The sequence below is a fragment of the Apis florea genome, unplaced genomic scaffold, assembly GCF_048593485.1.
Source record: "Apis florea isolate Af1SG1 unplaced genomic scaffold, ASM4859348v1 contig_3696_pilon, whole genome shotgun sequence".
Lineage (NCBI taxonomy): Eukaryota > Metazoa > Arthropoda > Insecta > Hymenoptera > Apidae > Apis > Apis florea.
This window is the reverse complement of record NW_028256809.1, coordinates 988,775-1,003,736: the sequence shown is the minus strand read 5'-3', so window position 1 is coordinate 1,003,736 and position 14,962 is coordinate 988,775. Positions and strand designations below refer to the sequence as shown.

Genomic DNA, 14,962 nt, shown 5'->3' with positions numbered 1-14,962 from the left:
TTATTAAAATCGAAAAGTAAAATATAAAATTAAATCGATAATATAAAACCCATGAAATTATTTATTGATGATGAGGAAATCATAATAAATTATAAATTCTTCTTAACAAAGTTTGCAATATACTTACAACAATAAATTCAATAATGAAATGTTATTTTCGAAGAAAGTCTAAAATTTATCAATAATGAATTATAATAATATATTATAATATTATATAATATATAAATTAACACAAAAAAATATAAATATTGAACATTATCTTTTGGTTTATCAACACTACATTTAAGGATTAAAAAATTTGATTGCTTATACTACATATTAATTTCTTTATAAATATTAAAAAATATAAAAAAATGATAAAGAAAAAGCAGATTTAAAACGAAGAAAATATATTATACAAAAACAATTTTAAAAAAAATGGAGTTAAATGTCGATAAGCCAGAATCAGTTTTTGGTTCAAGTAATGACGGAAATAATTTTTCAAATTTCCAAAAAGAAACTTTAATATTACGGTAATTGACATTAATAAGGAATTTAGGAATTTTATTGCTTTGTTATCTGGCCATAATATTAATATAGAAAAATTTATACAATTTACAAGAAATTTATATTTAAATTTATGTTCATAATAATAACATGACAGTAAATTTACATAAATTATTTTATCATGCAAAAATTGTTTAATTTTTCATACTTTCAATTGGTCAAATATCGGAAAAAGCAAGACATTTATTAAATATTTATTAATTTTTTTTTATTTTATTTTAAATTATATCTTTTATTTTTCTATATATTTATATATTTGTATATTTTTTATATATTTAATCATATTTTTATTATATATATTTTTAATGAAATAATAAATACTATTATAAAAAGCAATATTATTCTTTAAAAATTAAATTTTCTAAATATAAGCTTAATAAAATAATTTTGTCCAATTAATATTCGATCATTGTGCAGTATTTGTTTAATAAAATTATGTTTTCTAGTGTTAATTTTATATGATATTGATTTCAAATTTTCTAACATGTTTTGATTTCTTTGCGAATACATCTTGGAACTCGTAATTTCAATTCAATCTTTTATCGTTCAATTGTTTTGTATAATACTTATAAAGTTCCTGTAAATGATTAGAAATTTTTCCTTTTTCTTTGTCCTCTTTTTTTTTCTTCTTTCTTGAAATGTTTTTTTTTTCTTTTTTAAAAATAATTATTCAAGAAAATTAGTATATAAGAAGCAATCTTCATTTATATCAACAAGAAATCTGATTCACTCTTGAAAGTTTGTATTTTTAATAGAAAACTTCGTCGATTAATAATTACGTAGTTTTTCTCCAGAAACTGAGAAGACATTTTCGATACTTGATACCTGCTTTTCATATTGTTTGATCATATCGTTGTATCAAACTGGTACTTTTTCTATAATGTTTTTATTTACAATTTTTATAATACTTACAATAATTAATTAAGTAATTTATAATTTTCTATATTCTATATAGAAAAGAAAGTATATTTTATATACTTTCACATATTAGTAAGTAAACTTTATTAAACAATATAATGTTTTTGTAAGGAATAAAGTGTAATATGTTTGTTTTGCTTATTTTGTGTCCAGAATACGATTTAAATTCATTTCATATTTTGGATATCAATAACAATTGATGCCGATATTTTCTATGCTGCGGTTTATTTTATTGACTATGATATTGCATACTATGATTATTACAGCTCATAACAATATTAATCTTTACTCATTCTTACTTTTTTTCATATTGAATCTCTCTCTCTCTCTCTCTCTCTCTCTCTCTCTCTCTCTCTCTCTCTCTCTCTCTCTGCTCCCTTTCTTCTTTCCTTCTTTGGTTATGTATTACTTACATTGTATCTTCTTTTCATTTTATTTGCATTACTCTGTTTTTTCTTTCTCATTGCTGTTATAATCTTTCTCTTCGTTTCTCTCTTATAATTTTCCTCTCTTATATATATATGTATATTGTTCTAGATTCATCATCTCTGTTAAACTATCAATTCAAATTTTTCTAAATATAATTTTCATATATTTTACCTTTATTTAAATATATTTCAAATATTTTAAATATTTTTCACATGTTTTTATTTTACTTCTGTTCTTTATTTTTATTTATTTATTAAATCTCTTCTTTCCAGTTATCTTTTACCATTTCCTCTATTTTTCGTTCTATTTGTGCCATCTAATATTTATTTTTATTTCTATGCAACACATTTTTATTTGCTTTATTGTCATATTTTACAATATAGTCTTTATAAAATAATAGATAAAGCCATATTCTGTTTTATATTCCAAAAACAATTATTAAATTTTCAATATAATCGTCAACGTTTGTAAAATATTATTACTATACTTATATCCCTTTTATTTTCCCTTTAATTTTTCTCATTTTTATTATATCTACTTTTGTTTCTTTTTTTTTTTTTTTTTAATTTCTTCTATTTCATTCCTTCTCTCTTCCTGATTTATTCCTTTTATCATTACATTTGTTTTCTTCAATTTTATTTTTTTAAATATTTAATTAAATATTAATATTAAATATTAAATTATTTAAATTTTCAAAACTTAATTTTCAACTTTTATCTTTTTAAAATCATCTTTTTAAAAAAACTTGAAAATTAATTATCTTGATCATGTATAATAAAAAAATGTAAAAAAAGTATTATGCAAATAAACAATATAATATAAATTAAGAAATTAAAATTTGATCTTATAATTGCACTTATGTGCAATTAAGCACTATTTATGATAAACCATTTTCATTATTATATGAAGAGTATTTTTTTTTTAAGATGCTTTATTCATATTAACTCTATTGTTTAAAATTTAATTTTAATTAACTTTATTATATATCTATTTTGCATATAATTTACAGTTAGATGAATTCTCGTTTCAATTGTATTTTGGTTTTATACATGGTGAACTAAGATTCATGAAAATATTTTATTTTAATTCTAATTATTTTTTAATATAATTTTTATATTTTAATTTTAATATTTTAATATAATTATATTCAAGATATAATATCGAGACACGAGTGATGTGATTTTTTTATATTATACTTCATATTTCGTAGAAAGATTCAAACAAAAAAACATCGATCACAATTGAGATTTCATGCTCAACACTGCCATCTTTCAATCAACAATAGAATAAAACAATCTCTAACAACAAATTTTCTAAATTTCTAAAATTTTTCCGATTCATTTTAATGCTACTTCTTTTACTTTCAATTAATTCTTTAACATTCAGATTCTTTAACCATTATTTAAAACTATAAGACTGATATATGTATTGTATCTGTTACAGGTTATGTGTATAGAATACGTATTTTATTGGATTATATAACTGATATAACTATTAAAGATGAATGAAAAGAAACAAAAATAAAATAAAATAAAGTAAATTAAAACAAATTGAAATTGCTGACTTTCGTTTTATTGGAAAATTTTTTGAATTCTCACATTTTTAACATACTTTTTTCCATACGTTTTTTGCTGGCTTTCCCACATATTCTCATAACTAGATAACACACTATCAATGATATAGCAGGATCTTCAACAATATCAATATAGTTGTCATTTTGAAAATATTGATTTTAAAGTGATTCATTACTTAAATACCTATGCATATTGTATTAAAATATTAAGTATAAGGATAAATCAAAAATTAAAAATAACTAAGAAATTTTATTATTAGTTTTATTAGAAAAATAATATTTTGAAATTTTCAATAATTATTATTACATATTTTAAAAATAGTTTTTATTGTTTGTACATTTTATATAAATAATGCATGTATTGAGTTGTAACATAAATAAATTCAATTAAAACCAACATTTTTTTTTATTTCCTAACAAAATATAAAATTGTAATCAATCGATTATATAAACATATATATTTTTCATTGCTATTTATAACAGCATTCTATTTTAAAAGTAATTGTGTTTTTAATAAAAGTTTTCATTTTTTTTTTTTTTTTTTTTTTTTTTTTGATTGAAAAAAGTTTTATATGAAAGTTTTAACTTCAACATTATTAAATTCTTTTTTCTGTAATGTATTCTAAAATTTTCTGTAATTATTCTATAACGATCGAAATAAATAATAATCAAATGATACTAGATCCAGAAAATATAGGAAATAATGCAAATCTGATTATTTCAGTTATAAAATTCTTTTTGTGTGATTTTTATAATTATCTGCACTGCAACATATGATTTTGTATGATTATCACACATCATTTCTTTTGATTGAAAAAACTGAGATAATATTTCTCTTGCTTTTCACAGCTCTGAATAATTTCATTCCGTTTTAATATTTCATAATAGATAATTTTTTTTATAATTTTATCAAATAAATAACATTTTCTTCTGATGGATTTCTTGATGGAAAATAAACGATTCAATTTTTGAACAAATATATTTTTAAATATAGAAATAACAAAATTATATCTCCTTTTATCAAATATATTCTCACCTTAATACTTTCCGAAAAGAATTCTTCTTACCACGTGCTCTTAGCTAGACTAAACAAAGAATCATCGCTAGATGCATAAATACGCGCTCCTTGTCAACCATAGAAGACATATTGAAGTTAGATGGGTAAACTCATATACTTTTTTCCTGCGAATTTTTCTATTGTTAAGATTTTGAATCTAGTTATAGTTGTTGATTTTGATAAATCTACTAACATTATCCTATATGGACATGTCTTCATTTTCATATCTATTTTTCATTTTACAATAATATTTTTTAAAAATAACTCATATTTTTGACGAATGAAATGACTAGTTATTATGATCAGTCGTGTTTTTAATCAATAAATATTTAAACTCATAAACTAATTTTTCCTTTCTCTATTTATATATAATCAGATGTAATAATTTTTCTAACTTATGCATTAACGAGCAAAGATTTTCTTTCATTAATATTTTCAAAATATTTTGATCAAAATCAGAATAATATTCAAATAATATAATAATGTTCATTCTTCAAGTTTAAAAATAAAAACAAAAATTTTACAAGTTATTTTTGTACAATTTTTTTTTTGTTAATGCATTTTCAATATATATCTGATCCATTTATATCAGAATTATATCTATAAAAAAAAAGTGTTAAAAATATTATTTTAAAATTTCCATCCATTTATTTTTCTAATAATTTATGACCATTAAATTTATTTAATATTTACAAAATTGTATTAATATATTTTCTATAATGATTTTTTTCTTTATTCATTCATGTTTTTTCTTTTTTCATTTATTTTATTTTTATTTAAAAATTTCTTTCTTTCTTTATTCATTCATTTTTTAAAATAAATTATTTTATCCATCGATCAATATCATTATTAATTTCATTATTTTTTATTATTTGTAGAAATTATGCATAAATTTTTTTGCGGCTTATTTATCAACATTATGTATATTTATGAATTATAGATCATAATTTTTTTAATTTGTCAAAGTTAACTACGTTTTAGCATAAAACCGTATTTTTTTTACAATTTTTTTTGTTTTTCCAATAAAATGCTGTCTATACAATTATTTAAATTACTCAAATCACTAGATGCTGATATACGAATTTTTTTTCTCGATAAATATTTGGAATTTTGTAAATTTTTATATTGTCAAAATATTTTGTTAAATTTTTTCTGTCACATTATATTCACCATATCCCTTATGTTTGTACTATCCTTCAGTGTTAAAATAATTTCGAAATAATAAATCGATTTTATTTGATCAATAAAATATATCAAAGTTTGTATAAAATTACTATAAAATGTAAACATATCAAATTTTTCTACATATCTTTTGTATTTCAAGTATTTGCTACATTGCAATATTATATTTCTTATGTCTTTAAAAATGATTCATAATAGATATTAGAAAACCGTTTTCTGAAGAACATACGTTATAATATAAAAATGAAAATGACATCAAATGCATTATATATTACAGTTGTTACTATACAGTGAAAAAAAAATATAAGATATGTATTATTAAAATTCATCAATTTTTTTTTTTTTTTGCTTTCAAACAAATACAATTATTGTCATAGTTATTAATAATATAATGTTCTTGTGAAGAGCAGAGAATAACATCATTTACTTTTATTCCATTCGAAAAACAACTCATCGATATATTTGATATTTTGAATATCAATAATAACCAATTTTGTCATTTTCTATCGATTTATGTTAATCATGATGTTTCATACTATGGTTATCGTAACATTATTATTTTTCTCTAAAAAAAAATCGAACATCTTGTCTTCAAAATTCGTTGTATTTTATTGAATACTTTTATCTGAAAAAGAGATTTATAAATATACTTGATCTTCTTCAGATAAAACACCTCAATATTCATGTTTCATTTCAAAGAAAAATTACGTCAATAATCCTGAATAAAATATTAATTATCCGAATTATCTGCTTTTTTTTGACTTCACCAAATTCGTATTTTCTTCTTTCTTGAAATGTTTTTGAACACATTAATTAATATTAATTTAAGATTATTTATACAATGATATTTCGTTTATTCGTTATTAGAATACAATAATCTCGAGAGAACAATATATTTAATTTCAATAATAACCGATGATCTCCTATCGCGTTGGTCATAATGTTTCACATTGTGGCTGTCAAAGATTATATTAGAAAGATGTATATTTAATTTTTTTATTAAACATTTCTAAGTTCAAAATGCATTATAATGATTATTCTCTTACTTCATATTTATGATATATGCAAATTTTTCTCTTTTTTATAATTAATGTATATTACTATTATTGTATATTTTATTATTACTAAAATATTTTGTCTGATTTTATTTTTTATGTTAATAGTGCATCACCTCATGGCAAAGTAAAACAAGATATCATTTGGACTGCAAATAAACAGTGTGTACTGAATAAAATAGCTAATAAAAGATTTCGAGGAATAAAAACAGCATGAAGTAAGAAAACTAACATAAAACTTGCTATATTTATGCCAAATTAAGAATTACAAATATATTATATATGTATATTGTAATAAAAAATTAATAATACTAATATTGTGTAATTCCATTTATTTCTAAATTATTTTTAAATTAAAAATATTTAAAAAGCTAACTTAAATGCTACAGAAATTTTCTATAGTTTTGTAATCAATTTGTATGTATTAATTTTCAATTTCTACAAAATTTATTTTTTAATTGACGCCAATATTTAGTAATATTTATTAACAAAATAATAAAAAAATTTCAATTATAATATAATTGAATTTTCTCTATAAAGATAACTAATAAATTGAATGCTGTTTATATAGACATACTATGAATCAAATAATCAATAATGTAATACAATAATAATAGCTCTAATATGCATAGTGTTTTCAAATAAAATCGTTAACTTCATTTGATCAAGGAATATATTTCTCCAATGTGATCATTTTATTTTAAATTATATTAAAATTATATTTTAATTATTAAATTATGGATAATGATATTGAATTGATTAAAATAGATTTTTATATAATTGCCAATAATAATTATTATTTTAAATAATTTTTTTTCATTTGTTTTAATTTCAATGATCATAAAAAATTGAATTTTAATGTAAACTTGCTTGCTATGCAGGATTATCATATTGTCATATAGAGATAGAAAAATATTGATTTTAACTTTACAAAGACTTGAAAAAGAAGGGATTCTCGAATTTTCTTGTTTAGAAAATTCATTCCAAAAATTAATTTCATTTCAAAAAGTTTTTCAAAAAATTATTTATTTTCACTTTCAATTTCAATTCAATCAAATTCCTGAAAAAATCGGCAAAAAATCATATATATATATATATATATATTGATAAAAAGTAAATAAAAAAGAATATTGTATCTTATAAAATACAACGAAAAAATTGATTATTTATAATAATTTATAATTATTTATAATAATAAATCAAAATTAGAATAGTGAATGAATAAATGAAGGATTTTCTTAGAAGAATGATTCAATAAATTCAAAAGCAAATTAGATAATAGAAGTTCAAACCTAACAGATTGCAAAAGCAATATAAATATAATAAATTATATTACATAATAAATAATAGTGAAAAAATTAAAAAATAATAGAAAAAAGATATTATCATAAATATATATTAAAAATGGATAAAAAAATAAAATATAACTTATCCAAAGCAATATTGTAATAATTGTAAATAATATATGTGCAAAAAATATTCAAATAATTTAATAATATATGAAACTTGTGAGAATTTCGATGTATCACATTATGTTAAATAAATTATTACAACAATCATATTTGACGATTGTAACTATTTCAAAAATAATTGTATTTATTACTTTTCTATAGATAGAATTCAATGTACTGTACTGTAAAAAAAAAAAAAATCTGAAATTCTATATTTAGATTTTTCTCTTTCCTTTCTTTAAATTTTATGTTAATCGGAAATGTATATTTTTTTAATATTCGATAATAAAGATGAAAATAGTTTAATAATTTTATAAACATTTATTTATTGCCTTATAATTAAATCGTTTATTGAACATTTTTTGAATTATACATACAGAAATTATGTTTATGTTTTATGTTACATTATATTTTATCAATAATAATGAAATAATTTGTAATTGACATATTAAATTATATACAATTCCATCATTATAGTGTATATTCTTATGAAGTAATAATAGATTTTACATAGATTTTACAAGTTTTGAAAAAAACAATAAAAAAAGAAAATTTTTAGAAAAAAGAAATAAAAATATATAATATTTTTAACAATAAATTGTTAATAAATCATAAATCTAAATACATTACTTAATACTAATATTATAAATATATATTAATACTATAATATATACTATTAATACATACTATATATAATGTATGTAACTTTATATAATATCTGCTTTATTTTTATTATTATTAAATATATTATTACTATCATTAAATATATATTTTTTGTTATTACTAATATAAATTAATACAATAAACAATAATACAATAAATAATACATTTTATATTAAACATTAATACATTAAATAATAAAATCTAAATTAAAAAAAAAATGTTAATTTTCCAACTCAGTTATCATCAAATATATACCCGTTAAAGGCATCAAAAAATTTGCAAATTTATGAAATTTATAAGGAATTAATGTTTTATCGCAAATATCGACTTTATACTTACGAATAATTTTTACTAATCCAATCTTTGTTTGGTATGTTCCAAATCGTGCACCTGGAACAAAATTCTTAACATTAATTCTTAACAAATTATTAACATTAAAAATACAAAATTCTAATTGTATTATTATTAATTTCATTATTCATTTCATATTATTTTTCAATTATCTATTTCAAATTTTTATTACATACATACCAATGCAATTTCTTGGTCCATGTCCAAATGGTAAATAATGCATAGGATGTCTTTCTTTTATTTTATCCTCTGAAAATCTTTCAGGATCAAACTTTTCTGGATTTGGGTAAATATTTGGATCGTGATGAATGCCATAAACGGGTATCCAAATTTTTAAACCTTTGGGAATTGTTATTTTACTATTTTCAAAGGTATAATCATCTATTAGCTCTCTGTTCAAAAATGGCACAACTGGATATTTTCTTAAAGTTTCTGTAAATAGGATCAAAATTAAAATTAGCATCAAAATAAATCATTAAATAAAGATAATGAAATGAAAGTGAAACTTTCAACAATTATGCAAAAAAGAAAATTAGTAATCAAAATAGATCATTATATGAAGAATGAATGAAACTGAATGAAACATTAATAAAACTGAAATGTAAATGAAACTTTCAATAATTCTGCATATTAAATTTAATAATTTAAAAATTCAAACTTTCATTTAAGAATTAGAAACTGAAATATATTAGGTATTACAATATAATACTTACCTTGAAAAATTTTTTCTAAGTATTGCATTTCTTTTATGCTTTCATATGTCCATTTTCCATCATTTTTCTTTTCAAATTCTTTAATTTCTTCTCGCAACTTATGCTGAATATCATGATTCAAAGCTAACTCGTAAAGAGCATTGCTAATGCTCGTCGAAGAAGTCTCAAAGCCAGCCCCAAAGAAAACAAAAGTTTGTGCACTTAATAAATCGTCTGTTAATTCTAAAAAAAAAAAGTTTGTTACATCATCAGGTTATGTTACATCAATGATATACATCTGTAATATTGTTCTATGTAAGATGTGTTTTATGCCATATCATTTATAAATGAAACGATATATAATATTATTATTCAATACAAACGTATTTTATTTGTTTGTTTATAAAATATCGTTAGAATAAAAATGACTTATTGTAAAATATTACTAGCATATATGTTATTATAATTGTGACAAAAAAGAAAAAAACATTTACACAATATAATTCTTTCTTGCATCTTAATAATCATCAAAAATAGAAATTTTGTAATAATCACTTGATTTATAAGAAATACGAGATATTGTGTTGAAAAGATTAACATATGTCATTAGTTTTTAACAATTTAAAGATTTGAATAAAATATTGATAATTGTTTACTCGAAAAAAAAATTAAAATAACTTCATTTTCTTTTTTTATACATGGAATCAAAAGAATAATTTGTAAAAATTTTTTCATATCTTTGATTTTCGTTTTATATTATGCGATAATTTATTTATTATTATTATTATTTTTTTTTTTTACTATGTTACACATAATACGATAATAACCGAGAAAATGAATATTATACCAATCGCCGACATTCATTTTGAATTAGATTATGAAAATCGGATTAAAATTGAACAATGTGAAAAAATTTTTAGTATGCAACAAATTCTTTAACAAGCAAGTGAGAAAAAAGAAATATTGTAAATTTTAAATTTCAATGTTAGTACCAATTGTTCGTGCAATTAAACTATACTAACCAATCTCAGCAATCTTTTCAGGATGTCTTTTGAGATCTAAAAGTACATTGATAAAATCAGATCTAACGATATTGTTCTTCTCTCTATATTCTATTGTTTCACTCGTTAATTTCACAATCTTTTTCGTGATTTCATCCCATGGTAATATACGAAGAAAGAAATTGTATAACCATGGCGTCAAATTTCTTATCCTAGTTTTCACTATTCTTCGGAAAGTTGGAGTAAAAACTCCTTTTCCAAGACGACGAAATTCACTCTCCTTTTCCGATAACGAATTCATTTCTATTCCAAAGGCACAACTTCCAATAACATCAGTGGTAAATCTGGCAGTAATTTCTCGAACATCGAGAGGTTCTCCTTTTCTTATTAAAGTATCCATGTATTTTTCGAGTTGTTCAGAACATTCGAGGATTAAAGAACAAATTCCTCTAAGTTTGCTGGTGGTAAATATTGGTGTAAAATTTATTCTTAATGGCCGCCATCTTTCTGCCTCAATAGAGAAAAGATTCTGGGACAATGGTTCTCTCTATAATTATTGCATATATTAAATAATTATTATTAATGTTATTTATTCGAAGCATATAATTTTTTTATCGTCTATTATGTATTTCATATTTTAATTCATTTTCATTTACTTTAATACTTGAAACGTAGTTAAAACTAAAAATATATTGGATAATGAATATTCATTCATTTACATTATAGAATTTGTAAAAATTATATAAAGAATTATATAAAGAATTTATTTAAAGAAATATAAAATAAATTTATAAAAGTAAAAAATCAAATGAATCATAATAATAAATAAATAATGAGTTTAAAAAAGTATTTATTTAAACTAAGATAAAAAATTAGAACAAAACATTTTATCTATTTGTCAAATATGATATGAAATTAAACAAACAATATTATTTTATTTATTTATTGTTATCTTAAAATCATGAATCCAATTATTATGTTTATACTTACTGAATTAATTGGAAATAATCCTCGATTTGCGAATTTGTGAAAATCTTTAATTAAAACAGTTTTTATAAGATCAGGATTTTTAATAACTAAAGCAGGATTATTTTTTGAAAATATTCCAATCATGGGCTCGTTTTTATATTCATTGTATATTCTTGTGAGAAATTGTGAAATTGATTCCTTTCCTAAAATTACTTTCAACATATTGCCAAAACCGATCACAGGTTGAGGTCCAGATATTTCACGATTTTTCCAAAAATTGTTATTAATTGTTAAATAATAGTAGAACATAATAAGTGCTACTATTATTCCACAAAGAATTTCCAAACTAATATACATTTTTTTTTTATATATCATATAATATAAAGAATTAATTTGATACCTATCAAAAATTATAAATAATGTTTAATTAAAAATTAGTTAAATTAATTTTATAATTTTATAATAACAATTTTATTTTATATTTTATTTTATATCATTCAAATTACTATTATAATATATATATAAGAATTTAAAATAATATTTTATATGATTAAATATAACTTTTTTAAGAAATAGAATATAGTTTGCATTATTTTTTATAATTTTAAAAAATTTTTAAATTACAAATGCAAAACTTTTTCATTTTATAATTACCGTAAAAATTCTATCCGTTGAAAAACAAGTTAAAGATATTGTTTTCTATTCAGAGACATGTCTCGTTTAAATCAAATACGTATACTGCATTGTATTAATCTTCAAACGAAGTTTATGTATTAAATAGTTGTGATAAGAAGTTAAAAGTTTGTTATCATTAAAATTAAATTTTTAAATATTACGATAATGTGAGAAAGCATATATATATATATATATATATACATTGATAGCAAGCACACTTTATCACGTAACCGTGATAAAAGATATAAATAATTCTTTCTCTAATTACAATATATCATTATGTTTAAGTCAATGAATTAAATGTCAATTTCAATAAATTTAAAAAATATATAATAATTTCAAAAAATATTAATACATATATTTTATAATTTATAATTTTAAAATCTTATTTGAAATTAGATTTAAATTGAATTATTGAGAAATTGAATTGAATTAGAAGAAATTAGAAGAATCAGTTCATCACATGAAGTGTAAAGAATTTGCAATTTGTTAAAATCATTAAGAATAATAAAAGTTATTTTTTATAATTTTTTTATCTAGATCTATAATAAAAATTTAGAAAAATTTATAGTTAGTTATATAATTTATATAATATAGTATATCACTTTGTTCATGCAAAAATAAGCGACAAATATCGAAAGATGTAAAAATATTTAGATTTTATACCGAAAATTATAAAAAAATTGCAGTTTTTATTATTTTTAATCGTTTACAGTTAATAGTAATATTAACGTTTCACTGAAATTTTGCATATATATATAATTGATATAAATTTATAAAATATATTTTTATAAAAAACTCAGATAAAAAAGTTGAAATTTATTATTTTTATTATAATAATCTTCGTAATTCCGACTAATAAATTTTTTTATTTTTCTTTTACACATAATTTAATAAATTAATTTCTCTAACTTTTAAAAACAATTGAAGTCATTAAATCCATTTTTAAAAATTGCTTGTTTGAGATGCTGATACTTTTTGAAAAATTATCCTAATTAAAGAGTTTATTTTAAAAAATATTTCTCTATAAATATATCTGACGTAGCAATTTTCTAATCATACTCAAAACAACAAAATATTTTCCACATGATTTATTAAGAAATGTGTTAAGAAATTTAGATAAGATATATTTATATTTTAGTATAGTCATCATTGTTTATATTTCTAATATTTACAATTCAATGACATACATGTATGTACACATAGAATATCTGAGTTCAAAATATGTACTATAGAATTATATTACACACAATAATAATCTCGTATCAATATAATATTGTAAGATATAGTAATTCGTTTACAATATTTATGAAGTATATAATTGAATATTTACTGCTATTTGATCATGAATGATGAATGACAAAAATTTTGTCATTATATTTCTAAAATTATATTTTTTTGAAATATTAAAAAGATTTGTTGTAAACAACCATATAGGAAATTTGTTATTTCTATTTCTTGGTATTTCAGAACATGCAAATCCGAAATCAATTAATCGATTAATTACTTTTTTTAATATCTTATACTAATATAACAAAATTGAATTTGAAATTATTCAATGGTTATTTATATATATATAATAAATTGTTATATATATATATATAATACATATTATATATATAATAATAATTTTTAATATATACAAATAAATTTATACAAAAACATTATTAGAAAATATTTTGTTATGAAATTAGAAGAATCATAAGTATAAATATTCATTCATTAATTTTTGATTAAAAAAAATAAATTAGTTTATTATTGTAAACTCTTTATTTTAGAATTCTTGAAAGCCTTATTAAGTTTTACAAGATTTGTATTAGAAATTTTGAATAGTTCAAAAGAAAACTAAAATTTGTATACATGTGAGTAAGTATCAATATATATTTTAGATCTTATACATTACTAAAATTAAAATTGTGATTTTTAGAATTCATTCATCAAGTTTTTAGATTATGTAAAAATATATAATTTAAAATTTCTACTTTAAAATTTATCGCTTCATCAAGAAGCAAGTATATTAATATATTTACAATATTTTTAAAAGAGAAATTTTTTGTTGCAGTATATTGTTTATACTTACTATGACATACGTATCAAAAATAGATGGAGCAAATATAAAATGAAATATATTATAATATAATGATACATATACAATATAATATAATGGTTCTATATATGCTGCTATTTATATAATAATTCATTTCAAGAAAATTTGCAAATTTGAAAAATTCTATTCGTGAAAAGATATAATAGGAAATAATTGAAAATCTTATAAATTATTTTCAATAGACAGAGAACTATAACATATTACAATTTACATTTTGTTTACTCGCAAACAAAATTAATTAAAGAAACGAAATTTTAAATTCATTTTTTATTTTTATTTCGATAAATCTTATC

General features: G+C 19.6%; 1 protein-coding gene and 1 long non-coding RNA gene across 2 annotated transcripts in view; one reads left to right on the top strand and one right to left on the bottom strand.

Moving 5' to 3' along the window:
* LOC147656528 (uncharacterized) overlaps nucleotides 1-7,075 on the top strand; it is an 84,697-nt gene extending 77,622 nt beyond the window's left edge. Inside the window, exon 3 of the long non-coding RNA XR_015294262.1 lies at nucleotides 6,869-7,075. This is a non-coding gene — a long non-coding RNA (uncharacterized LOC147656528). The remainder of the gene's footprint in view (nucleotides 1-6,868) is intronic.
* Nucleotides 7,076-8,531: 1,456 nt separating this feature from the next.
* LOC100868853 (putative cytochrome P450 6a14) lies at nucleotides 8,532-12,637 on the bottom strand. The gene is made up of 6 exons (XM_003698301.4): nucleotides 12,542-12,637; nucleotides 11,909-12,287; nucleotides 10,940-11,465; nucleotides 9,939-10,160; nucleotides 9,406-9,657; nucleotides 8,532-9,264 (listed from the first exon to the last, which is right to left on the bottom strand). Exons 2-6 carry the CDS (start codon nucleotides 12,260-12,262, stop codon nucleotides 9,095-9,097), a joined length of 1,524 nt encoding a protein of 507 aa, XP_003698349.1. The 5' UTR covers nucleotides 12,263-12,287; nucleotides 12,542-12,637; the 3' UTR covers nucleotides 8,532-9,094.
* Between the last annotated feature and the right edge of the window lie 2,325 nt (nucleotides 12,638-14,962).